The sequence below is a fragment of the Rousettus aegyptiacus genome, unplaced genomic scaffold (genome assembly GCF_014176215.1).
Source record: "Rousettus aegyptiacus isolate mRouAeg1 unplaced genomic scaffold, mRouAeg1.p scaffold_m13_p_1, whole genome shotgun sequence".
Taxonomy (NCBI): domain Eukaryota; kingdom Metazoa; phylum Chordata; class Mammalia; order Chiroptera; family Pteropodidae; genus Rousettus; species Rousettus aegyptiacus.
Window position 1 is genome coordinate 96,962,974 of NW_023416284.1, and position 26,718 is coordinate 96,989,691.

The following is a 26,718-nucleotide window of genomic DNA, read 5'->3' on the forward strand; positions in this document are numbered from 1 at the left end:
AGGCAGCAAATATGTATAAGCTGTAAAGAACTGTAGAATGCTGCTCTAATTGAACCAAGCCCTGAAGGCTGAGTAGAGAGGAAGTAAGGCAGGATGGAGACTGAGGTGTGGAGAGGCAAAAGATGCTTCTTAGAAAAGATGAGCTTTAGGAAATGTCCCAGATAAGATTGGATAGATTGGGTAGAGAGAATGAATAGGGGCATTCTGGATATTTGGAATTGGCAGGAGCAAAGGTGCAGAGGCTGGCGCTGTAGGATCTTGAGCCTTCCTCATCTTTTCTGTTATGCTTTTTCATCTAGACACTGCTGAATGAGCTGGATCGAAGTTTGGGCCGGTACCGGGATGAAGTAAATCTGAAAACAGCCATCATGTCCTTTATAAATGCTGTCCTCAATGCTGGAGCTGGAGAGGTGAGACACCTTGACCTTGTCCTTGCTGTACCCTGACTTTCCAGACTTGGAGTAAAATGTGTAAGTGCTTCCTGGGGAAGTAGCAGAGGGAAGGGTCCAAGGCATCTGATTGGCATGGCTGCCATTACCATCATTGTCTTCAGATTATCTTTATCAGCTCTTGCCTCTTTCACTTGAGACCAAGAAAAAACTGGCTTGTCATTAATCTTGCTGTCATGAGGGGTTCCTGGGGAGTTTCCTGCATAGGCAGCATCATGCATTATGTGTGTCATGAACAAACCAATCTTGGCTGGCTAATGATGGCTTAGGGTGATGAGAGATCGTTCACGGGAAGAGGGCAAGTATTGGCTCTTCTTTCTAGAGCTTTCTAAAGCCATGTTTCTGGACTGGTTTCTGTGTTGACTAATCATATTCTTCTAGCACCTTCTGTGAAGAGGTGTGTTTTTTTCTTTTCTTTTTTTTGGGGGGGGAGGGCGTGATTCTTAAACCATAAATGTAGCAACAATTGAAGAACTTAAAGAACTCAAATTCTAAGGTAATTAGAGGTGCCAGTCAAAGTCAGCTTATTGAAGAATAAAAAGGGGAACTTTAATCATCTTCACTTTTCCATCTTTTCTGCCAGCATGCCTTTTTTTTTTTTTTTTTTTTTTTTTTTTGTATCCTGAGTTAGGTGAGGTGGATTGGGGGAATAATCTGTTCCTAAAATGCTGACATCACCTCTGTCAGTACTAGCTATTTATGGCTGATATCTATTTTGATTAGTTGGTAACCATGACTCCTCAGGTAATTTTTATTGATATATTCCTATAGGTGAGTAATGTCTATTTTACAGATGAGGAAACTAAGGTTGTTCCAAAGTCACAAAACTAGTGTAAGTAGCAGAGCAGGGATTTGAACCAAGATCTATTTGATTGCAAAGCTTGTGTTCTATATCACTCTACAATACTGCTCTTTGATGCCAAGAGCTAAGAGAAAACTGGTAAGAGACCTAAAGGAGATGATGCAGGAGATCTAAAAGGAGTAAATTAGCAACAGCAAAAGATGTTTCCTTCCACCCTTTCTTGGAACTCTGGGCATTGAAGTAGTTGCAGATAAGTTTGCTGCAGGAGATATGGTAGGATGGTAACTGGAGTGGCAATTGAGGGTCTGCTGAGGACTCTTGTGGACATTGAGGCCAGCCAATAAGTCTGATCTTCCCTCACTGATCCCCAGGATAATCTGGAGTTCCGCCTACATCTACGGTATGAATTCTTGATGCTGGGGATACAGCCTGTGATTGACAAACTCCGGCAGCATGAGAATGCCATCCTGGACAAGTAAGGCCCAAGTCACCCATCCCCATGGCAGAACTATGGGGACAGTACCTTGGTGGGAGATGATCTGGACCTTGGTGGAGGCTCCCCTTTCCACTGGAGACTACCTGCCATATCCAATGTCGATTCAGAATCTGCTCTGTGTGTATGGGGGTGGTGGTGGTAGATATCTCCCCTCATTGTCCACATCTTATCAATGTTCCTGCCTGTCTTCTTTGTTGACCTACCATCTCATCTCTAATGCTATATACAGGTGGACTCAGTAGTCCTCAACCATGACATTACTACCCTGGGGGGCATTTGGAAACATATGGGAGTATTGTTTGGTTTTCAGACTGGTTGGTGGGGCACTAATGGTATTGGCTGTTCGGGGCCAGGAATGTTAAGTGTCCTGCAGTGTACTCCTGCTCAAAAAGGAAATACCCCTCTCAAAAGCCAAGCCATAAAGGTCCTTATTGATCAAAGGGCATAATTCCATTCCCTTGTGTTACCAGTGGGTTCCCTCTGGTTCTGTCCCATTGGTTCAGACTATTTAATTACACTAGGTCTTAAGGGAGAGAGAATGAATCCTTTTGAAGTGTGGTAGAGGAATGAATGGGGTAGAACAGAAGATATTGACTGTGAGGTCTGACATGGGAACAGTATGAGAACACCAGGGAAGGTATATATAGAGCAATAGTCCTTGACTTGGAGAGATTTTACCTCATTGGGGACATTTGGCAATGACTGGAGACATGTTTGCTTGTCACAGCTCAAGGTGGGGGAATGCTACTGGTATCTAGAGGGTAGAGATCAGAGGTGCTTCTGAACTTCCTACAATTCACAGATTAGCTTCTTGTAACCCAGGGTAATCCAACCTCAAATGTCGATAATGCATGACATTGAGAAAACCTGATCTAAGGTGATGGAACCCTTGGTTGCCCTCTCTGAGAGAGGGTATAGGCTTCTGTAAAGGAGGGAATTGTTGGCCTACAGACAGCTGACTTCTTTCTGGTCTGACATTGGCCTCACCTGAATGAAGCTTTCAGTTTTAGCTGATGGGGTACTCAAAGAGTCTGTAACCCTCAACTAAGGGTGTCCTGGTGGTAATGTCTACACTGTCTATACTCCCATCCTATTTAGGCATTTAGACTTCTTTGAGATGGTCCGGAATGAGGATGACCTGGAGCTAGCCAGGAGGTTTGACATGGTGAGGAGCCTGCCGGGGTGAGGTGACTGCAGTGGGGTCCCAGGTGGCCCCACAGCCAATTCTTCAGATCCTGTGCTGTGGTAGGTCCAGTGTTGGTTGGATTCCCTGGTGGGTGCCCCCATGACCAGGTCCTACTTCTGAAGCCCCAACAGTATGTTGGCTCTGGTGGGTTTACCTGGTGGGCCTCACCTGGTGGGCTTCACCTGGTTGGGTATCTACCCCCTAGGAGACTAAACCTCCTGAAGGAAAGAGAGCTGGTTCTTATACATGCCTCTTCTGGACAACCCTCCCTCTGCCTTCCAGCAATTTCCTGAATCACTTCTTACCATCACTAACCAGATCAGGCTTAGCAAACAAAATCATATTTTCATTGTAGCCTTAGTAATCCTGAAAATACACAATTCTGCTGCTTAAATATTGTGCTATAAAAATCCCTATTCAAATAGAAATGTGCTTTTGGGTAGTACTTCAGTCACCAAGCACCATCCTATTATCTTCTCTCAAAAGCCTTGGATTTACAGATACAGAAACTGAGGTTAAAGAGGACAAGCAGCTTGCCTGTTGTCCCACAACTAGAGAGTAGGTCCAGGATTTGAACCCAGGTACGGACCCATGGCACCTGCTTCTTGAGTTACCTATGCCTCTGCTTCTTTCCCTTAGTTTGAATCAGTTCTCAACCAGGGGTGAGTTTTTTGCCCTACCCCAACCCTAGGGACATTTACAATATCTTGAGACATTTTTAAGTTGTCACAGCTGGTGTGAGGAGGATACCACTGGCATCTGAAAGATAGAGGCCAGTGATGCTGCCAAGCACCCTACAATACACAGAACAGCCCCTACAACAAAAATTATCCAATGCAAGATGCCAAAAATGCCAAGCAAGATTGAGAAACCCTGGTTAATATAATTAGTGCTTCTCTCACCTCCTTTCTTAAGCCTGGGCCAGAGGCAGTGGAAGGTACTCTTTCCTGGGGATGGAATCAGTTGATGGAGGAAGGGTCTTCGTCTCACCCCATTCTTTTCCACTTCTGCCCACCCCAGTCACTGCTATCTTCACTCCCTCAGGTCCACATTGACACCAAGAGTGCTTCCCAGATGTTTGAGCTGATCCACAAGAAGCTGAAGCACACTGAAGCCTACCCCTGCCTGCTGTCTGTCCTGCATCACTGCCTACAAATGCCCTGTGAGTAGCCTACACTTGCCACTTCCGTCAGTTGGCCCAAGCCCTGGCCCAAGGCAGGTTGAGACAAAGCGTCAGGACCTGGGTTGGTGAGTCTCATTATGTCACCCTCTGTACATGCCCCTGAAAAGCCAAGACTCAGGCCCCTGCTTTTCCCTCCCTCTTTGAGGTCAGGACTTCCACTGTCACCCTGGGGAATTCCTGGGCACTTGGCCTTGAGCAATGCCAACATCCTAGTCTAACAGCAGTAGCTCAATCACTGTGAAATCAAACAGCTCTAGTTGTCAGTTCCTGACAGAATGATCAGGCCTCTTGGGAAGTTCCAAAAGAAATTTTGTGTTTGGAGGAGTAGCACAGATGTGGAATGAGCAGACTGATTTTTTTTTCTTTTAAATCAGTTCCTCCCTCTAGTCTTTGCTGGCTCTCACCCTAACACCCTTGTCCCTGCCTCTCCTTACAAATACCAAATGTCAGCATCTACGGGAACAGATGCTAAACTTTGAAGATCCAGGTTGCACAATAACTGTATAAAGCACATATAATTATGAATAGCCAACCCAGCATACAATTTGAAATGAGCTTTAAGCCTTTGGTATTTAAGCTCTTCACAAAACAAAATATTTGGTAAATTAGTCTGGGCCACCATCATGATCAATATAGACAGACTTTCTTTAGTGGTGGTGGTGGTGGTGCTGGTGGTGATGGTGACAACAACTATAATTTCTTATGTGCCAATTCTGGGCCAGGTATGATGTGAGGTCCTTTAATACAGTGTCTCTAAACCTCAAAATGACTTATAGGGTATGCATTATTATCTCCAGTTTATAGTGGATAAACTTGAGGCTGAGCGAGTCTTTACACATAAAAGAATTTTTGTTTCTCTTGGGTCCGGCTTTAGATGAAACTTGTTCTAGTTTTGAGCCAGTGAACTGGCTTTACTGTATTTTCCTGGATGAAAGGTAAATAGAAAACGATGCCACATTGCAATGCCTTTGTCAGTGGAATGGTGGAAAAGAAAGAGATAGTGGCCTGGACCAGGATGCTCTCAGGTCTTCTCCAAAAATCAGTCCAGATCATCATGGAAGATGCGGGAAGTTCCTAGGAAAACTGACTTCTGCTCCCATGAGTTCCTGTGTTTTCTGTTTTGCGGGCAATGTGTATGGGTCTCTCTATTTTGCTTCAGAATGGGGCTTTGCAGAAATGATCTCCCACCCTGTAGGCATTAATAGTTTGACTCTGAGTTGCGTATCATGCTGGTTGAACTCCCTTGGTGGTCAATAGAGACAAAGCATTGAAGATCAAGAACTACTAAAAAGAAGCTTGTGGCTATCATGGGAAGAGAAAGTCCATGTCTAGCCAAACTATGATTAGAGGGGATGAGAATGAGGCCCCATGAGATCAGGCACAGCACTCAATACTTTTGTCTCCTAGTTCAGGGTCACCTTCACCAAAAAAATCTTCCTGGATTTCATTACCACTTCTCCAACTGAGCCTAACTCCCTTTTGGTACATACTTGTAATTAGTTTCCATTCATCTTTCTCTTTAGAACAATAACATAGATAATTCTAAATCCTATTCTTTTTTTTATTTCCCTGGAGAGTTCATTATTCAGTATGTAATATTTTGGAGAAGATTTACTTTTTAAAAGGTGATTTTTTTTTTTTTTTTAGATAATGTAAAAAGCAATTTGCATTCCAAAGGCACAGAATCCTCAGGTACCAACAGGGAAGAAAGGCAGCCTGAGAAGCATTTCAGGGAGTAGAGAAATATGTTGAGAGCATTGACACATTCATAGAGGGTCACTTACAGATAATCAAGAAATGACTAGATTTGTGATTCTCCATTGTCGGCAATTGCATCGCCTCTGCCAACAACACCGGGAGCTTGCTGAAGGAGGGAGGGAGACATGTAAACAGTGGAAGGGCCCAGGCAGCGACTCCAGGGCAAGGGTTCAGGGGGCTCCAGGGCTCAGTAAAGATATGACTGTTGTCCTGCAGATAAGCGGAATGGTGGCTACTTCCAGCAGTGGCAGCTTCTGGACCGCATCATCCAGCAGATTGTCCTCCAGGATGAGAGGGGCATGGACCCTGACCTGGCTCCCTTGGAGAACTTCAATGTCAAGAACATTGTCAACATGTGAGCAGTGGCCAGCCCTCACTTGCCTTCCTCCTCCTTTTGCATCTTTCTCCTACTTGGCGTCTCACCAGGGAAACCTCAGCTCGCTCTCTCAAGCCAGGCACCTCTAAGTGGTGTCAATATTGAGCAATACTGCCCAAAAGAACTCTCTGAGATAATGGAAATTTTCCATGTTTGCACTGTCCAAATGTGGCCACTGAGTGCTTTCCGTGGGTCTAGTGTGACTGAGGAACTGAATTTTACATTTCATTTCCTTTTAATTAAATTCAAATAGCCATATGACATATGTCTAGCAAATACTATATTGGACAGCACAGATTTATAGGGGGGTTACTCAGCTCTCAATGATCCACTGCATGGAGGGGACAGAGGAATAATTTAAACACATTCACATAGGGGAGGAGTCAGCAAACTCTGATCTGTGGGCTAACTTTAGTCCTCCAGCTTGTTTTTTTATGGTGCATGAACTAAAAATAGTTTTTACATTTTAAAAGTGTTGTTGAAAACAAACACAACAATATACAACAAAAACTATATTGTATATAGAACCTAAAATATTCAAGCTAGCCCTTTAGAGAAAATTTGCAGACCACTGACTTGGAGCATGGCCATTTGCTTATGAGGATGTTGGACAAGGATGTTAGAGCCTAAAGTCTTGTGACTTATTGTCTTGACTGGTGCTGGGGATAGAGAAACACAGGCAACTAAGTTTCAAGTCATATCAATTAATATTCAGACCTTGATTTTTAATTTTAAACTTTTACTTATCTTTCAGTATAAATCTGAGCCAATTGCCCTTAAGGAGATAAATTGGTTCTCAGCAATTCATTGTATTGTGTTTGAAAGCTAAGCAGAAAATGATTTTTGAACTATTCATCTACTGTTTTCATTTGCACAAATAGTCAGGAGTTGAAGTAGTTAAAATCCTAACAGGTGCACTGAAATTTTTGCTGCTCCTTAGGCAATGGAAGTTCTATAATTACTTTAAGTTGCAACTGCAAAGACCAGTCCCAGATGTGAATTAACACTCTAGATTTGACTGAGCCTTAAACCTCTCTCTCTGGAATGGTGCCAGGAGGCTACAGTGGGAAGGATACATGTGCATGTATGTGTACACATGTGTGTGCTATGGCTGGCTTTCTTTCTCTGTTCTGTTTCTTTTCTAACCCCTCATATTCCCTTTCCCCACCATCTAACCAGTTTCTACTCCCACCAGAGGCAGCATGGGGGCCAGAAGGAGAAAGGGAAAAGTCTTATATGATTAAGTAACTGGGTAAACGGGCTTCCTGCTCTCTCTGGGCTTGGCACGTGGGTAAAGACATGAAATATATTTTGGTGTCTTCAGAAGTTTCTTGCTACAAAACCCTGGTCACTGGCCACGCAAGGAGGGTTGTCTTCTTTTCTTTAGGGCTGGCTGGTACCATCCCTTTTATCAGCTCCCGATTCACTAGCAGTGCAATACACTAGATTTGCACTATTGCAGTGTCCATTTTTGTCCCAGGTGGACTTCTTGGACAAGACTTAAAATAGCATCAGCCCAGTTTCCTCAACGATGCTTACATCTAGCTCATGGGAAACCCTTATGCACTTTCTTCTACCTTCAAACTCTAGGAGTGCCAGCAGGTCCCAATTCAGCAGCCCTCTCCTGCCTAATGCTTCTGCTTCTTCATTCTCTGGATCTGCCTGGCCTCGAGTCAGACCCCAGGCCACCATGCCTCCCACCTGATGTCAAGGAACGTGGGCCAAAACTTTCCAAGTGGCCCAAAGAAGCCATTTCAATGGATGGTTGTGAAGGAGGTAGTGCCCCTGGAGACAATGGCAATGACTCTTGCTAAAGAAATCTCTGCACAAATTATTACCCCCTCCATGCTCTGTCCCCTTTTTATATCCTTGATCTGGTTGAGGAGGCCAAGAGTCATGGCTCTAACTCTTCCACATTTTCAGATTTAAAAAAGAAATAATTATTGAGATCTCAGTTTAGGGTTTCACCTCTTTTATACCTTGGCGCTCAGGTGAAAGCTTACTTTTAACCCCCATTACAAGAGTTTGACATGAATGAAGACTTCCTATAATTAGACCCATCCCCTCTTTACCCTCAACACACCCATTCTGTGTTGTTAAGGAGGCGAATTCTCTTCCTCTTACACACTCATACACACTTACAAAGGATAAAAATCATTATACAACTAAGGGAAGCCTGAGATTTAGTCCTAGTTCTACAATTATTTAGCTGTTGTCTCCATCTCTGGTTTTGGGAGGTTCAACTTTTTACAAAGGGGTCAGATTGTAAGGAATCTAAGAGTCTTTTCAGATTTCACAGTCCATGGAGAGACACATAATGAGAACCGGGCATGGAGGAGGACTCGGAGAAACATCTGGAGAGTCAAAATCCTGTCCTCTTTGATGTGGCTGAACAGATTGGATATCAGGGCACCAGTATCAGGAATAAGAACATCATGTGTCTCCTGGGAGGCATTCAATGGACACTTCTCTCTAATCCCTACCAGGCTCATCAATGAGAATGAAGTGAAACAGTGGCGAGACCAGGCAGAGAAGTTCCGGAAAGGTGAGGGTCTTTGCTTAAATTTGCCTCACGCTCTGCATACCTCCTGCCCTGCCCAGCTCAGGATCCACCTACCCCTTTGGAGGGGGAAGCACACATATTCACAGTCTTTCTCTCAATTTCTTGTCCTGCTCCCCTCCCCCCATTCCAGAACACACGGAGCTGGTGAGCAGGCTGGAGAGGAAGGAGCGAGAATGCGAGACAAAGACATTGGAGAAGGAAGAGATGATGCGGACGCTGAACAAGATGAAGGACAAGCTGGCCCGAGAGTCCCAGGAGCTGCGCCTGGCTCGGGGACAAGTGGCTGAGCTGGTAGCCCAACTCAGTGAAATCTCAGTACGTGGGCGCCCTCCTCTCCTTTTACATAGTTGAGCCAAGATGTTAGGATGTGGTGGGAAGAATAGGTGTGGGGAGGGGCCAGGGACCCCAGGATGAGGGAGAAGAGAGACGGGGACCTCATCCCAGCACAGAGGGGACCCCTGAGGCTGTAAGGGTGGCACTTTTGTGTTACTTAGAAAAAATAATGCTCCTTCCTCTGGGTGACACTGTCCCAGGCTGCACACCTTGGAAGCAGAGTGCAGGTGGGATTTTGGCTCCCCCCCGCCCTCAGCTGGATGCCCTTGTGCAGGTAGTAGCCTACACAACTGTATGTGTCAATCTTGCTGTTGCATTGTAATAACTATGACTTTGTCCAGTGTCTATGTATGGGTGTTTGACTTATGTGTGTGTCTGTCTGTGGTTGTGTATGTGTGTGTGTGTTGAATGTTTGGGATAGAGAGAAAATGGGGGCTAAATGTATGTGGGAGGTAAGAACAGGATTGGGGGGATCTAGTGTAGATGGAGAATAAGAGTAAGGAAAGGAAAATAGTGGAGGCCCTGAAAGGTATCATTGCTGATGGCTTTGTTCTTTTGATTTTTCTGTCTCCCCACAGATAGGACCTGTTTCTTCCCCACCTCCCCCTGGTGGCCCACTCACCTTGTCTTCCTCGATGACAACCAATGACCTGCCTCCACCCGCACCCCCTCTACCATTCGCCTGCTGCCCCCCACCGCCACCGCCACCTCTCCCACCTGGCGGGCCTCCCACTCCCCCTGGAGCCCCACCTTGCTTCAGCATGGGCCTGCCCCTCCCTCCAGACCCCTTCCCCAGCAGTGATATCCCACTCAGGAAGAAGTGTGTCCCCCAACCTTCCCACCCACTGAAGTCCTTCAACTGGGTCAAGCTGAATGAGGTCAGTGCATCCATTATCCTACAGACAGTATCAGTCAGCCTCATGGATTGGCTGCTCCTTGTTTGCAGATCTCTGTCTTGGGTTCTTTCTTTGGTAGGGATAAAGGTAGACACTGTGGAGCAGAAGCTGGTGTTGCTAACACCAGGCAGCTCACAGTCTACTGGAAAGAACATCTGCACTGAGAGAAGATGGTTTGGCATGTGATAATGCTAACATTGCCCAAGCCTCCTACAAATGGAAGTTGTGTGTGCTGCAGGCCAATGGAGTAATAAAGATACCAGAGCATGTGCCAAGCATGGGTGCCTTCTAGACAAGACAAGGGCTGGGCTGGAATTTTAAGGATAGAATCAATCTGAGGAAAAGGATAGAAGATCTAGGCAAAAATCTTAGGCCAAGGTCTAGAGATGGTAAAGGTCAGGGCAATGCGTTTAAAGGACTGGAACAATGAAGCCATTATAGGGTGCTGTGACAGTATACTTGCAATAAAGAGTTTGATGTCAAGATATAGTCATTTGGGCAACTTCCCAGGGAAAAGGTGTACACACTGGTTACTTTTCTAGATGGCTCAGCAGTGAAAAGCCCCCAAGAATATTATCCACTAATAATCACCAGTCCCAGGCCCTTGCGCAGAGTTGATTCCTCTGTTGGACTTTCATGAGCATAGAACAGAGATGCTCCAGGTCACATTAGACCCCTAGTAATTGAAGGTCAGTTCCAGCCTGACCTAAGCCCTGCTTCTGGTTCTATGCTCTATCCTATTTAGAGGACCAGAGGCTTTGTCCCTGAAATAAACACATATAAGGTACCTTAGTTCAAACTGGTCTGATCCACACGCACACTTCAACAATAGTCATGCTAATCATGCAGGCATCAGTTTAGAGCTGGGCTAATGGATATCTTCTAACCTTGTCATATAGGCCTGTTGGACTAACTCTTGGGGAATTCATAACTGTGCTATTGGAGTTTAAATGAGCTCATACAGAAACTCAAGTGGGAAGAGTATGGAATTGCTAATAGATGGTCAGTTAATTTTTAGATGCTTTCTAATGGTACACCAGCTAGCCCAGTCAGTCTGAGGTCTGCTTTTCATAAAGCTTTTTACTGGGGGCTGTAGTGGAAAATTTTAAAAGGTAAGATCCAGTGTTGCTCTGTAAGAGCTTTGGGTCTGGCAAATCAAGAAGTGTGTTCAAAGAAACACCTATGGATCCTGTGGATGGATTGAAGGAGACTTTCTAACCTCTAATCAAACCAGTTTGGCTCTAACTAACTGTGTGACCTGTTGAATCACTCATTTTGTGATTTGTGAGATGATATGTAAGATTCCTTGTACCTCTAGTTTTATAATCTAGGTAGAAAAAGAAACCATGAATACAGCCCATTCATAGTCTTCTGGGCCTGTGATACTATCTCAAATCTGAGTTATTACGATTTTAGAGCCACCTGTTAGCAGCATTTTGAAGCATCACTGTTGAAATTTGTGACAGCTGCATTGCACAATTGTGCCCTGTGGATGGATGCTTCTCCACTGTCACGAGGCAAGCCAGAAAGGCCAACTGCATATGAGCAGGCAAACAGCTCTGCAGAACCAAAGGCCATAGACTGTGTGGAACTATTCATTATTCATGATCATATTTTTAAATTATGCTAAGAAGGATAAACTGTTTTGTTTCTTATAGTTATGACTTAAAATTTATGGTTTTAAAAATGTAATAAAAAGTTGATCAGGCACCTCAATAGTTAAGGAAGACAGACAAGGCAATTAATATTTTTTGTAATATTTTTATCATATATAGCTCATGCTTAGGATTTTCTCTGGAGTCCAGTATAATAAAGTCTACATGAATTTCTCAGGGACCCAGAAGAGAACAGAGCTTCATTTCTAGACTGGAAAGTACCAGTTTGATGGAGTAGACATTGGAGAGGATTTCTAAGAGTTGCAGACATTTCTCAGCAGGGGTGGAATGGATGGGTATCAAGTAATATTTGTGAACTTGTTATCCCAGTCCCAAGATTTTAGTTGTACGATTAGGGGTCAATTTCATCATTTGGGCCTTAGGTTCTTGATCTGCAAAATGAGAGTGATTATGATGTCCATAGCAAAGGTTGTTTTAATTCATATAAAGTTATTAGAATAGTGACTGACACATAGAAGGTCTTAATAATAATAATAATAATTATAATCTAATAGATTAGTAGTTATTGTTAGTGGCACTACCATATGTGATTTAAGTATGTTATCTCACTTAATCCTCACTTTAACTCAGTAAGTGAGCACCATTGAGATTCAGTTTCCTTTTTTGTGCCATGAGAAAGGAATCATACCCTTCCATTTGCCAACAGTCCCACATAGTGGCAAGACTTGGAGAACAAGCCAGCTCAGACTGTCTGAGCTCAGATGCTCTATAAGAAAAACATAATGAAACATGTTATTGAGAAAGGTTCCCTGGCACTTACAGGATATCTCTAGAGGGGCAAAAACTCCAAGAATCAAGATTGGAGATGATGAGGTCTTAGCCAAGGTGATGTAAAAATTAAATTCAAGAATTATTATACATGGTGCACACATCAAGGTGACTTGGCAAAATTTAAGATGTGGAAAATATTAGGAACAGACATACCTCTGTCTGGCTCCATATCCAAGCTACACCTTCATGAAGAGCCCCAAGTTTTTCTGGTAATATGGGGAGAGTGTTTGGAAAGAAATGAGGGAGACGCTGGATGCTCAGTCTGTTGTCTCTTCCTGGTGTTGAACATCCCACTCTCCCACTCAAATAATTTTTTTCCTCATTCTGGCCTCACCAAGAATAAAGAGCAGTGGGAAGCTTTACATGTCTAGGCCTTCCCACTTTGCCTACCTCCACCCCAGGCCTAGATTTAGATGGGGACTAAATCAGAAGTTTCTCCTCCCTGCTTTTCTCAGTTCAATTCCTCTACCATCTTCTTTCTGCCTCCTATGTATTCCATTACAGGAGGCCTGGCTCCTCTCCCTAGCCTTCTTTGCCTACCCCATGCACACTCCTGTGTACACATGCACACACACACACAGTGGTTGTTACTGCCATGAAAAGAATGTGTCTGTGTTGGATTTGGCCAGTTGCCTGTATCCCTTGCCGCTCCGAGCTTCCAAGCTCGGCATTCCACAAGAGGGTCCCTGGCCTTAGGAAGGCCACAGGAATGTCCCCATCCCCCTGCTCTGGCCTAGCCTCCCCTTTTCCAGAGTTTAAGAAAATAAAAGTGAGTGAAAGGTATGTTTCTCTCTCCAAGCCTTGCTGAGGGGGAGATGGAGGGAGGAGGAGGCATTAGCTGCCTTGAAATCAGAGGAAGGTGGGGAGATTCTATTTTAAAAGATGGCAAAGCTATAGATGAGGTGAGGGTTCCTGGGAGGAGAAGGGTAGAGCATCTGAAAACAAGGGCCCTACTCTCTGTCCTCTAAGCCATTATGAGGGTGTTATAGATCCACTGGGAGCATCCTTGGCTTGACCTAACAGCTCCTCCCCAGAGGCCAACAGCTTCTCCTTAGATCTCTGGCATATGGGTTCAATGCAAGGGTTCTATACAGAGGTAGCACAATGCCTAAGTTGAGAGACCTTGGAATATAAACCCCTGGGCTCATCTCAGTCATAAGGGATAAGGGATCTTTCCTGGGTCTGACCAACGGGAAATTGTGACACAGTATTGCTGGCCTCAGCAGTCATTGTAGTGGCTAGGATATCCCAGCCTTTGGCATTTGTCCACTTTCTGGGAATCTGGGAAAGTGGAGGAAGACTCCTGGGAGAGAAAATGACCGTCTCAGATACAGGAAATGTAGTCTGCACTAAGGAGTTGAGGATCCCAAATATGTGTGGGCACTATTGCTTCCACTGGTTCTAGCCAACCCTGACCTTTAGGGCCCTGTGAAAAGTGCTCTGAGAGCACTGGTTTTGTTCTGTTTTCTGAAAGGAGTCTCATACCCCCTCATACTTACCCATCAGTCACTCCAGCTGATTTCTGTAACAGGCTCACATGTGACCCCACATGGAAAGGAGGAAAAGGAGATTGTCTTTGGCCTCTACTCAGGGGCAGAGTACTGAGGAGAGGTGGAGGCTCTATGGGGAGGAATCACCACCTTCTGGAGGCCTGGAAGCCTGTCAGTTGTAAAGTGTGCAGCTGGGATACAGGTGGGGTTAGGGAGGCACTGAGAATCCTCACAGTGGAGGAAATGAGTCAGTGATGGGGTTTTCTGCCTGCTCTGAATCTTAGGAACGTGTCCCTGGCACCGTATGGAATGAGATTGATGACATGCAGGTCTTTCGGATTCTGGACCTAGAGGACTTTGAAAAAATGTTTTCAGCTTATCAGAGGCACCAGGTAAGACCCTGTCCTCTTTAGCCTCTTGGGTCTTGACTTTCAGTCTTGACTTCACATACTCTCCTTGATCCCAACTCTCAGCCCCTCCTATCCTCCTTCCCATGTTTACTGAATAATTATCTTCTTTGTCAGGCACCATGTTCTTGCTGAGAACATAGATATGCATTAGAGGTGTACAGTGCAGTAGGGGGAAACAACCCATTGTATTATAGTTTGTATTTACACATCAAGTGATGAAATAGTATTTCATCCATTTCTCTTTCACTCTAGAGCACTGGAGGTAGAATCTGAGGGCCTGGACACTGTTGACCTTGCTGTTTCTTTGGCTCCAGGATTTAGGGACTATACCTAGAAGGAATTATAACTTTCAGACCACTTTCACTCTCCTCTTCCAACACCTCCAAAAGTCAAGTAGCAGAGGATGTTAATGTTTCAAAGAAGGTAGAGCTGCTCCAGGTCATGTTATGGGGTTGAGGTTGAGGCCAGGCTGGGTGGGCTGAGAGAGGGCCTGGGCTTTGCCCTACAGACACTACAGATGGCTAACCAGTAAGCCTGATCTTCCAGCGGTGGTAGGGGCAGTGGGGTTGGTGGCAGAACACAGGTTGTTCTCCAGGGCAGGGGTCTCAAACTATGCTAAGAACTTGTGAGAATTGCCAAAAATGCTGATTCTCAGATCTCATCCTCAAATAAATATGAGTCAGGAGGTGATCCAGGGCCAGAAATCTGCATTGCAGCTAGTACATCTGGGGGCCTTCCTCCCAAGTCCAATTTGGGCATTACCAGCCAAAGGCCTTAAAGTGCTAGCTTTCTCTCTGGCCTGCCTCCAAGAGGCTGTTTCCTCTTGGGGTTGTGTTATTTTCTTCCATGTTTTTTCTGCTGATCCCAGGGTTCCAGCCCTGAGGACTTCCCTAGGTGCTAGTGAGTGGGGCCTGTGCCCTCCTGGGGCTTGGGCGGTGGCTGCATGTTGTGACTGAGTTCCCCACAGCTTTCTGTCAGGTCCAGATCTGTGGCTGATCCTTCTTGAGGTCAAATAGGACTGAGGACTGAGGGCACCTGTGATTCCTAGGGATTAGCCAAAAGGGTAAGGCAGAAGCAGGGCTCTGGACCTGTTTTGGAGTTCTGGAAAAAGCGGATGATTTTTTATTTAATTTAAATATGGGTACTCAAGACATCTGATTTCTACCCCTAATTCCAGGAAGTATTTTAGCTCTTGCCCATGTCAGGAAGCTCTGATCACCGGCATCAGCTGGAATGGGTCCGTCTGAGTGCTTAGTACTCCTGAGTGGATGCCAGGGATGGAGGGAGTGTATGCAAGAAGTTATGTCAGGAGTGGACAATCTCATGCCTGCGTCTAGTTTAAGCATCTTCCTCTGGACCAGAGTTCTGGCTTGACCCACCCAGTCTTCAAGATCCTGAGGTGGGGCTGCAATGGGGACCAATAGGGAAAGAGGGGCTATGGGGTTGAGGACAAGCTGAGTCTGGGGCCTCCCCATTTGGTGAGGAGAGAAGAGTTAAGATGGAAAGCCCCCGGTTTTGTTCCCCTTTGCCTCTCTAAGCCCACACAGTCCAGGCCCCTGTTTTAGGACTGGGCTTGCTTAGACGACTTTCACTCAGTGGTTACCTAAAGTCTGGGGCTGAATTCACAGCAACAGAGCTGGAGAGGTCTCAGAGGCCATGTTGCTCTGGGTGCCTTCTCTCCCTGTCTTGTGACCTGATAGTCATGGGGCAGGAGAAGGTCCTTTGAGCTGTAGATTCTCCCTTTGTGCCCTATGCAGGTTCTGAGTTAGTGATTTTAGTTCCATGAGGGTCAGGAAGGGAGAACTCTGCCTCCTCAGCAATTCTTAGATATGAAAAGACAGGCAAGCGGCAACGGGCAAGGAGCAAATGTCAGGACCACCTGCTTTCCTCTGCCTCAATAAATGCAGCGTTCATGTGTTCCTGCTCAAGTTTGGCTATGTTTCCTGCCCTACTTAGAAAAAATGAACTCATGGGGCAGAGGAATGCCCTCAGCCCTCAGGGCAGATTCCCAGAAGAAAAGAGGAAAGAATGGCAGCCAAGGCCTGGGGTGGGGGAATTTGGGGACCTGGTCAGCCGTGACTGGGGAGCGGTCCCACTGGGCCCAGGGCTAGCTGGAGATGCTGCCTGTCCTCTGCTTTGTTTGGCTTCTCTGTCAGTGCATGTCTACTAGAAGCAGCTCCTGTTTAGTGCTAGTTACAGGTCTCCATCTCTAGCCATGGGGGGTCTCATTGGGATGGGGCAGATGGTGAATCTGAGGACTCTCCATGTCTCCTCCTATTTCTGGGTCCCTGTACCTCTTGGCTAATGTTGTGCATGTTTAATTCTTTGTTGGCTGTGGCTGCTACCTGCCTAGGAGCTGATAACTAATCCTGCTCAGCAGGTGAGTCACTTGGGGCTCTGGGAACTACAGCTTTTAACTACCACCCAGGGCTGCTGCCCTGTACTGGTCCCAAAAATGAAGGCCTGCCCATTCTACCTACTATCCTATTACCCATCCATATAGGGTGGCATAGGGTAGGGTCCTCAAGGAGAAAGCAGAAATGTAGGAGATGGGGGTAGTGCAAACAGACCCCTGCCAGCAGGGGAGGTGAATGTCTACTGGAGTGAGGAGAAAGCTTCTTGATCTATTGTCTTACCCAAGGCAAGGGCCCTAGGCCAGGCCATCCTGTAAGACTGTGCAGGCTGAACACTGTACAATTCCAGGAGCACAGTTCACAAAGATGTGAGTGGGAGCCCCTGCAGGTATAAAACATAGAGCATGTACTGGGAGGGACCTGCCAGAATTAGAAATATCCTCCCATCTCTCTCACTAGGGGCCCAAGAGAAGGCAAGGGGAATCTGATTTCTTCAGAATATGCATGCTGGAACCCCAGAGGAGAGAATTCTACATGGAATTCTGCCTCAGTTTGCCCGCCTCTGAATATGTGGATGCCCTCTACCCAGGGCACATTGGGCTTTGCCTTAAGTCCCTAGGAGTCCAGGAACTGTGGCCCTGTGAGGTCTTAGAACCAGCATCTTATCACAGGTTGGGGAGGCTCTCGGGGTGGGGCAATGGGGACTTGGTAGATCATATCACATCACCTGAAGCCATAGGCATCAGTCACTCCCCTCCATTGGAATAGCTTCTTCTCTAGTTTATATAAAAAGGGAAACCTTAAAAAGGGGGTTCCTCATTGCCACCCCTCAACCCATTCTAGCCCATGGTGGGGGTCCCAGATAACTCCTATTAGAGTCGGTCATTAACCACCCTCCTCTCTCTTTCCTGTCTTTTTGTTTACCTTTCTTTATTCCTCTCACACTGGGTGCATTCCCCAGTTGGTAGGGAGGTAGATCCTGGGGGGCAGGAGGCAAGAAGAGGATTGGGGAAAACACGCACCTCAACATTTCTAATTTGCTTGTTGGTTGTAGAAAGAGTTGGGCTCTACTGAGGACATCTACCTGGCCTCCCGCAAAGTCAAAGAACTGTCAGTCATTGATGGCCGGAGGGCTCAGAACTGCATCATCCTTCTCTCTAAGTATGTGCTCCCCTTGCCTCTTTGGCCCCTGTTCTGTGATAGGTTCCTGGTGGGAGGGCATGGGCACCCCCCGCCCCCAGGAAGCAGAGGCCTGAGATGGGGCTAGAGAAGAAGATGATGGTTGACCCAAATGTCTGGGGGACAGAGGTGGCAGAGGACTGGGGTGATAGCAGCCTGCCTCTCTCTACTGTCCCCTGGGAAAAGGGAGGGTGCTGCTCTAGAGCCCTCTCCTGGGAGACCATATTGAGCAGCAGTGTGGGGCTCTGCAGACAGGAAACTGCCCCTGTCACGAGGCCCCTGACCAGCCTGGTCAGCATCTGGCAGTGGAGTTGCTCTAAGCCCATGGAGGGCCCCACTAGGCTTAGGCCACAGAGCAGCATGATCTCAGCCCCCAAGCATTTCCCGCGGCTGCAGAACAAACAGGGCAGTATCTGCACTAATAGCACAGCTTCTGTGCGGGGACTCCTGCCTGAGCCAGGGTCAGAGGCCACCGCCTCCCAGACTATTCTTAGTGTTGCCCTAACCGCCTCTGGGATATCCAGCCCCCTTTCCTGCCACAAGGCTACAGGCCTCAGTTTCTCCCCCTTAATGGCACAGGAGAGTTCTGCACCCCCAGAGCCCTCATCGGGTGTGCATCTGAAGGAGATCCAGGGAAGGTGTGTGGGGCTGGGGGTAGGGGATGGCTTCTCCTCCTCCCAGACAGCAAGACAGATTGGAACAGCTGTGTGGGAGCTTAGGCAGTGACAGAGACTAAGAGCTACTCTGTCTTCTGAGAATGAAGTAAGCAGGAAATTGCCCCCTTAGAGGTCTGCTGAGACTCCCATCCTCCCAGGAAGATGCTGAAGATATTTTAGGCATGAGGAGAAGTAGACGGATCAGAAACCCTTCTCCCTGTCTCTCAGTCTACATTGAAGCTGGCCCTTTTACTCCCAAATGTCCCTGTCAGCTCTGACGGAGACTCAAGCAAGGGGCGAAAGACTCAAATCTCTATTTAGAGACTAACATACCTCATTATCAAGTTTATGGAGTGAACCACATTAGTTTAGCTTGAGGAGGCTTTGCAGAAGAGCTGAGGAGGGAGGGCTATCAAATGTACTCCCAAGTTCATGTAAGGGAGAGAGAGAAGGCTGGGAATCCATCTTCTGAAGGAGAAGGCCTGGAGTCTGTCCTGAGCAGAAGGCCCAGGCCAGGCTGTTCAGGGGGTGGGCTTTCGCCTTAGGTTGAAACTCTCTAACGAGGAGATCCGGCAGGCCATCTTGAAGATGGATGAGCAGGAGGACCTTGCTAAGGACATGCTGGAACAGGTAAGGCCCCTCAGTGGGAAGGGAGCTGAAACTAGGGGGCAGCTGTTCCCTTCCCGACAGCCCCCAGAGAGGCCAAGAATCTTAGGTCAAGGAAAAATCAGGCTAGAGGCTGGAGGAGTGAGGGAAAGGTTTACAGAAGCCACCCTGGACCAGCTTCTCTGAGTAGAAGTGAGAAAAGGCTGCATCTTTTCCAGGGGATTGAGGTCTTGAAAGGAGATATGAAATATGTATGATTGCCATGGGTTTCAAAGCAAAGTAAGAGTGGCCCATCATCATATCTTCTTCAAAACACTTGCACCTCGGTTTGTTGTGTCCTTTAAGTTAAACCTAGAAAACACCAAACAAACCACCACCAATTAGACTTCATTAAAATTATGAACTCTGTTCATCAAAAGGTACTATTATTAGAGTGAAAAGACAAACCATACCTTAGATGATGCTTGCCTTACATATATCCAGCAAAGATCTCAAATTCAGAATAAAGAACTCTACAAATCAGTGAGAAAAATGAGAACTAAATGCACTTGAAAATGAGCAACAAGCTTGACCAAGTATTTCCTGAAAGAGGTAACTTCCAAATAGCTCAATGTTATTAGTCATCAGAGAAATACCATAAAGCATGCTCAATTCTGCTAGTCCTCAGAGAAATATAGTAGATGTGAGCATGTGAAATAGCACCATGCACCTATCAGAATAGCTAAAATTAAGAAGACTGACAATACCAGTGTTGACTAGGATGTGAAACAATAAGAATTCTCATTCAGTATAATCATTTTGGAAAACAATTTGGCAGTGCACACTGAGGCCACACATACACCTAGCCTGTTGCCCAACAGTCCCACTCCCAGGTATACACTTAGACCCCCAAACTATGAACAACCTAACTAGCAATAGGAAAGCAAATAAACAGACAGGTGTATTCCTACAGTAGAATACTACTCAGCAATGAACAAAACACAGACTAGCAATACTTATAACACGGATGAATCTCAGACATTTTATGGAGAGAAAGAAGCCAGACACCAGAGAACACACAGCATAAGTCCATTTATATGAAGTTTAAGTATAGGCAAATCAGCAATAAGGTGATAGAATTCAGCTGAGTGTCTATATTGGGAAAAGGGGGTGGGTTGGCTTATTGAAGTGGCACAAAGGAACTTTCTGGTGGCATGGAAATCTCTATTTTATCTGGATGGTGGTTCCATGGGTGGATAGTTTTGTGAACTCAGTAAACTGAACATTTAAAATGGATGCATTTTATTTTATGTAAATTACAGCTCAATAAAGATTTAAAAAGAAATTCATCACTGAGTTATATACTTAGGAATAATGTACTTTACTGTAGGTAAGTTATTTCTTAATTTTAAAAGGCAAAAAAAAAAAAAATGTCTAGAGCTGAGTGCCTGTATCTTCTTTGGGAAGATGAAACATAAACCATCCACATAAGGATGCCTCTGTCTTTTAAGGGGGCACCTCCCCATCTTGAGCCTGGTCAGTATATGGGCTTCCATGTGCTACACCTAGTGTCAGCTTCCTACCAGTTTCCTGTCTGACTTGCTCTTTGCAGCTCCTCAAGTTCATACCAGAGAAGAGTGACATTGACCTCCTTGAGGAGCACAAGCATGAAATTGAGCGGATGGCCCGTGCTGACCGCTTCCTCTATGAAATGAGCAGGTCAGGACAGCAGGGTGGCAGGAGGAGCTGGGGGTGGGAAGGCTGTGGAAGGAGTTGGGCTGGCTCCGGGAGTGAGGGTGGAGGGGAGCAGTCTTATGATGGAGCTCACCTTGTCCACAGGATTGACCACTACCAGCAGCGACTGCAGGCCCTCTTCTTCAAGAAGAAGTTCCAGGAGCGGCTAGCTGAGGCCAAGCCTAAAGTTGAAGGTACAGCTGAGGGTGTGGAGGAGGCCTGAGGTCGGGGTTCATGAACAGGGCCAGAGGAAAACTCTTTCCTTATTCTCAATCCCCCCAAAAACACAAAGTCAAGGAAAAAATTTAAAACTACCATTATTCTAGGTAATATGCACCTGTTTATATTAGCACATGTGCTAAATATGTAACTCTTCAAGGTGAGGGATCTGGTGACATCTGTTCCAGCATGGGACAGAAATGCTGAATAGGCGATGATGGCAAGCCCCTAGAACGGGGACTGGTGTAGACTGAGCTCATCAGTCTTTACTCTGCTTGAGAGATATTAAGCTTATAGAAGACCTGTAGGCACATTGTTTTAAGTGTGAGTTATTCAGGAAGTAGGAAATTGGCAAGGTGATCTTCAGAGGCATCTGGTTTTTTGGGTCAGGGAACTCTTTGCAACATAGGCCTTCTCCAGATGACCACTTTGTAATTAAATGAGAACCATGTGCTAAGCACTATGTGAAACATTTCACGTGGATGGTCTCATTTGGTCCCCACAACAACCCTATAGGTACCTCTATCCCCTTATCTCTAAAGTGGAAATATGTTGCCTGAGGCCATGTTGCTGATGGATGGTAGAGCCAGGACTGGAACACAGATGTCATTCTTCAAAATCCATTCCTTTACTCTCATCCTGTAGTACTTCCCAGAGCATGGCAGAGGATGGAGGGTCAGAGAGTTGGGGGAAAAGGCGGGTGGTCAGGACAGTGGGTAGCCATCAGACTCAAGAGAGGGTAAAGCAGGAGAGACTGTGAGGCTTATTTGTGGTAAGGAGGGGGTCAGCACAGTGGAACAAGGGTGCTTGTGTCCAGGATGCTGAGAGGGACAGGCTGGGGGCAGAGCAGAGCATGGGCCCCCTCTGCTGGACACCAAGCTGGCGAGTACTCCTTGAGATGTCCTGTCCAGAGAATAGCCCTTTCTAGAGTTCAACAAGTTATTTCAGGGGGGTTTCTGGACTTAGGCGGGGTGTAGCAGAGCTAGAAATAGACATTTTCTGTAACATGGATCTTAATACACACATATATACAACGAAGGAACTGCAGCCTGGCTGTGATCATAGAGGGAGAAAGATCTGTGATCTGAGGGACAGGGAAAGAGATCAGCAGTGACTCTACAGGTCTAAGGTCTGATGGTACTACATACCCTGGTGATGGGGAATCCTTCTCTACACATGGGCTCTTTTTGTCCTGCTGCAGACTGCCTTTGGGGCATGACATGCAGATAAGGGGTTTGGCCCAAGACATATGTGCTCTACTACTACTGTGTCTTGGGACAATGGAGCAAATGCGAGCAATTGCCACTTGGAGCTGTGGGACTAGAGTAACTCAGCCACCAGTTAGGTTTAATCTCAAATAACTTCCTGTTACCAGGAGGCCACTCCTAAGCTTTCCTTAAGAGTTAGTCACTGGATGCTCAGGAAAGAGTCTCCATTGAATATCAAGCTAAGCAGAGCAAGATGTGTTTTTGATAGCAAAACCTGCTGGCCAGGTAGTCATCGCTATGCTGTAGCATGACTGCTGTTCTGGAATGCTCTGGAGGTCTCTTCTCTCTAAAGCTGGGGAGATGTGAAGTTGTACCGTTCGGATCAGGTCAGTAGGATTGGCTAGGGGTAGAGAAGACGATTGTGCAGGGGTTGGGGTTCCTAGTCCTTCTAGTCTTCCCAGGAAGTATTCTTGGGAGAATGGAGATTTGGCCTATCACAGCTGGTTGATGAGCTATTGATACCCACACACCCCCACCCTTAGCCCCCAGCAGGTTCTCTGAGTCAGTTTGCCAAAGTCATTTCACCAGATTTGACAAATTTACCAATTCTTCCATGAATAATTCATGAACACATTCTTCTTGAATGTATTCTTATGAATATGTTCATTGCTGAATATACCAAATTTACCGATTCTTATTATGAATACATTCACTGAATATAGAATATAGTTTCAAATGTAAACATATTCTTATGAATATATTCATGAATACATTATTCTTATGAATATATCTAAAAAGTCTGCATCGCATATGGGAGTTTTCCCATTTACACTGATTTCCTTTCAACTCTTGTCATCTGTTTTGCCAACATTTTAGTATTTTCAGGAGGATTCCTTTGCAAATTTTTCTAACAGCATGTCAACCTTAGAAAAATGATCCTGACCAATATAAATTGCGGGGAACTTTTATAAGTAGTTTTATTTTAAAGTAAACTTTTAATTGAAATATGCATGTAGAAAAAGTACACAAATCGTAAGAGTCCTACTTGACAAATTATTATGAAATAAACTCACCTATGTAATCAACACCCAGGTCAAGAAATGGAATGTTTCCAGCCCCCCAGACCCATCCTTCTTCGTTTCCCCCTCTCAAACATCATCCCCTCCCAACATTACTCTCTCCCTCCCTTCTCAGGTTTTTGTCTGTCTTGAACTTTACATAAATGGGATAGAGGATGAATTTTATGCTGGTTTCTTTTGCTCAGCATTATGGTTGTAAGTTATCCCTGTTGTTACTTGTAGTAGTAGGTTATTCATTCTCAGTGCTGCATTTTATTTTATGGTATGAATATGCCATAATTTATTTAACCAGTCTATTTGTAATTTAAGGGGGAAAAAAACTAGAAACCACTCCAATACCAATCAAGCGTAACACCACTGTTAGGTCATAGAATATGCACATGTTCAAATTTGAAGCTCCTGACAAACTTATATACCACTTACTTTTATAGCATTTTTTTAAAACAATTGCCTATTTTTAACTGCTCTTGAAGATTTCTGCAAACTTTTAGTCAGATGGTTCTCATTTTATCTTTATAGCAGCATTTTAAGGAATGTTCAATTTGGCACAATCCAAAGATCATAAAATAGTTTGGTCTCCTTATCACCACATTTAATAATCAAAAAGCATATTCCATAACTAGTAGCCAAAATTTCAGTGTAGGATTTGTACATAATAGCTGAAGAAGGGCCAAAGCATCCACTTCAGAATTAAATACTGAACTTTTGGTTACTGTTTGCTTAGTTTGTATTTCTAGCAAATGTGTCATTTAAGACATTAGGGGGAAATGGCTAAAATGCCTAAACATTGGAAAAAATTTTTAAATAATATTCAACAGGATGTCAAGTAACCTAGTCAATCAAAGACACCATCAACTATAAAGCACACCATTATATTTCAGAACAAAAATGATATGGGAATATTACAATTGGTGACATGTTATAATTTAATTTGACAGGGATTTTTACTTTCCAAAAACTCAGCAAAGTTCAGCATTTTGAAAGAGGTAGAAACAGTGCCATGATATGTAAAATACTGAAATTTAAACTTTAATCACTGAGTTTAGAAAAATTAAAGTATTATGTTTTAATGTATATCTTTAGAAAGAATATACTAATAATCTTTAAATATATACAAGAAAAGATATTCTTAAATATATTCTTAGGAAGAGTTGGCATGTTCTGAGAATGGGCTATGTGGCCAATTGCCTTTTAGCAAGTTTGTCTGCTTCCCCTGGTGGTGGGCGGTTGTGGAGTGGATCTGTCTGCAGAGGTGTGGGCATAGTCTCTGCCCCTCTGAAAGTTGAAGACCTTTGCAGCCCCTTTTGTGGACCTTATAGTGGTATTATCTGGGGTGCAAGGGGACCAGCTTCCCTGGCCCAGTCTATGTAGGGATCTGACCTCTCCCTCCTCTCCCAGCCATCCTGCTGGCCTCCCGTGAGCTAATCCGCAGCAAGCGTCTAAGGCAGATGCTAGAGATCGTCCTGGCCATCGGTAACTTCATGAACAAAGGACAGCGTGGGGGCGCCTATGGGTTCCGAGTGGCCAGTCTCAACAAGATTGCCGACACCAAGTCCAGCATTGACAGGTGGGACCCTGCCTGCTTTCTTAGCCTCCATCGCAACCCGCCCTGGCTTCTCCTCTCCTCCCCTTCTCCCCTCTCCATTCCTGACCCAACTCCTTTCCTCTTTTCTTACCCTCATTCCCTTACACTCATGACCCGACTTTTATCCACAGAAACATCTCTCTGCTCCATTACCTGATCATGATCCTGGAGAAGCATTTCCCTGACATTCTGACAATGCCCTCAGAACTGCAGCATCTTCCAGAAGCCGCCAAAGTCAAGTGAGTGGTCCCTCTGAGAGATTTCTTTCTGTGTTCACACACGCTCTTATCTAAATGCCCTCCTTTGGGGCTACTCTGGGCCGACTAGGAATGGGCAGTGTCTCAGGGTCTGCTTTTGGGAGACCCAAACGAAGTCAGGCTTTTTGTTCTCCAATCCTTTTTTCAGCGAAGCTCCCAGGAAACACAGCCAGGGGTGCAAAGAATGCCAGTAATGGAAGTGTAATTCAGCGAGCCACCACTAGGGGCGACTAGAGCTTTAACTCCTCTAGGGAAGGATGAGAGACAATTTAGGACACTGCTCCACTTACCCCTTCCAAGGGCCGCGGGAGCATCACGTACTATCTCCCTTCAGTTACTGGACGAAGGGTTCTTGGGGGGAGGCATAACTCTCTGGCCATGGGTACAGATGGCAGAGGTGGCTCTCGCCTCCAGAAAAAAAGTGCCTATACAGTTAGAAGTCAGGACTGTGCACTACAATGGATGGTTCAAGGAGATTTGGGTGGAGCACCAATGGTATCTGCTACAGACAAGAAGTCAGACCTGAACATATATAGGCTGATAGAAGCATCTCCGATAGAAGCATAATTGTACTGATAAATGGCCAATATGCATCAAATGTACCTGCATGCAAGTACCATATCAAGAACTTATAAATATAACCTAGTGGTGATAAAATAAATAAATAAATCCAAGCCAGAGGCCATGTGTTAGAAACCTTCTAATATGCAGCCTGACACTTCTGTTTTGGAATGATCTCCAGAACATAAGTGTCACTGCTAGTATTTTATAAAAGCACAGAGCATGGAAGGGAAGTGACTTGCCACATGTTAGTGGCCAAAGCAGGGCTGAAGCACAGGTCTGCTGACTCCCCAAGCCACTGGGCTTTGCATTGCCCTCTCCCTGAACCATGCTTAACTCCTCTCCCTCCCTCCGTGTCTCCCCACAGCCTGGCAGAGCTGGAGAAAGAGGTGGGCAACCTCAGGAGGGGCCTCAGAGCAGTCGAGGTGGTGAGTACATTGTCTCTGCCTGTCTGGGTTTGAGAGGGTGCTGTCAGAGGCAAAAGCTGCCCATGCTGCCTGTCACTGGGTTAGACGGTGCGCCCTGAGATAGATGACCCTGTCTGATGCATTTCTGGCCCTAAGCTCCTGGCTGGGGTGTAGAACAATTGGCACAGCAGGTATAGCCTCTAGCACAGAGTCAGCTCTCAGCAAAGGGTAATTAGATTATCTAGGGCTTAAATTTTAACTCTCAGAGAGGGGACACTGAGAATAGCCAGGTCACTGTCCAACATGTATACTGGGCAGTGGAGTGGAATGAACTGTAAATCAGTTGCTTGCTCAAGTTTGATTCAAGTAGATAGGAAAGAGGACCCACATCTTTAGCTGGCTGCACATAGTGTGACATTAGGGACCACTATCCCCAGAAGTTCCCACCTTAAGTCTCTTTACCTCCTTCCTGGACCAGTAGAGGAGCCAGGGGCTGCACTCTTTG

General features: G+C 45.5%; 1 protein-coding gene across 3 annotated transcripts in view; it reads left to right on the top strand.

The window, feature by feature from the left end:
• Positions 1 to 26,718, top strand: part of DAAM2 (dishevelled associated activator of morphogenesis 2) — a 106,023-nt gene that overhangs the window by 73,786 nt on the left and 5,519 nt on the right. For 2 of the 3 annotated variants that reach the window (XM_016154309.2, XM_036217632.1), the window contains 17 exons: positions 300 to 410; positions 1,623 to 1,726; positions 2,846 to 2,912; positions 3,978 to 4,095; positions 6,091 to 6,229; positions 8,737 to 8,795; positions 8,944 to 9,128; positions 9,725 to 10,024; positions 14,264 to 14,371; positions 16,743 to 16,769; positions 17,798 to 17,904; positions 19,124 to 19,208; positions 20,776 to 20,882; positions 21,003 to 21,091; positions 24,802 to 24,970; positions 25,120 to 25,227; positions 26,174 to 26,234. In XM_016154309.2, coding sequence (XP_016009795.1) covers positions 300 to 410; positions 1,623 to 1,726; positions 2,846 to 2,912; positions 3,978 to 4,095; positions 6,091 to 6,229; positions 8,737 to 8,795; positions 8,944 to 9,128; positions 9,725 to 10,024; positions 14,264 to 14,371; positions 16,743 to 16,769; positions 17,798 to 17,904; positions 19,124 to 19,208; positions 20,776 to 20,882; positions 21,003 to 21,091; positions 24,802 to 24,970; positions 25,120 to 25,227; positions 26,174 to 26,234 — 1,944 coding nt within the window. The remainder of the gene's footprint in view (positions 1 to 299; positions 411 to 1,622; positions 1,727 to 2,845; positions 2,913 to 3,977; positions 4,096 to 6,090; positions 6,230 to 8,736; positions 8,796 to 8,943; positions 9,129 to 9,724; positions 10,025 to 14,263; positions 14,372 to 16,742; positions 16,770 to 17,797; positions 17,905 to 19,123; positions 19,209 to 20,775; positions 20,883 to 21,002; positions 21,092 to 24,801; positions 24,971 to 25,119; positions 25,228 to 26,173; positions 26,235 to 26,718) is intronic. The other variant, XM_016154312.2, reaches the window with a different exon arrangement.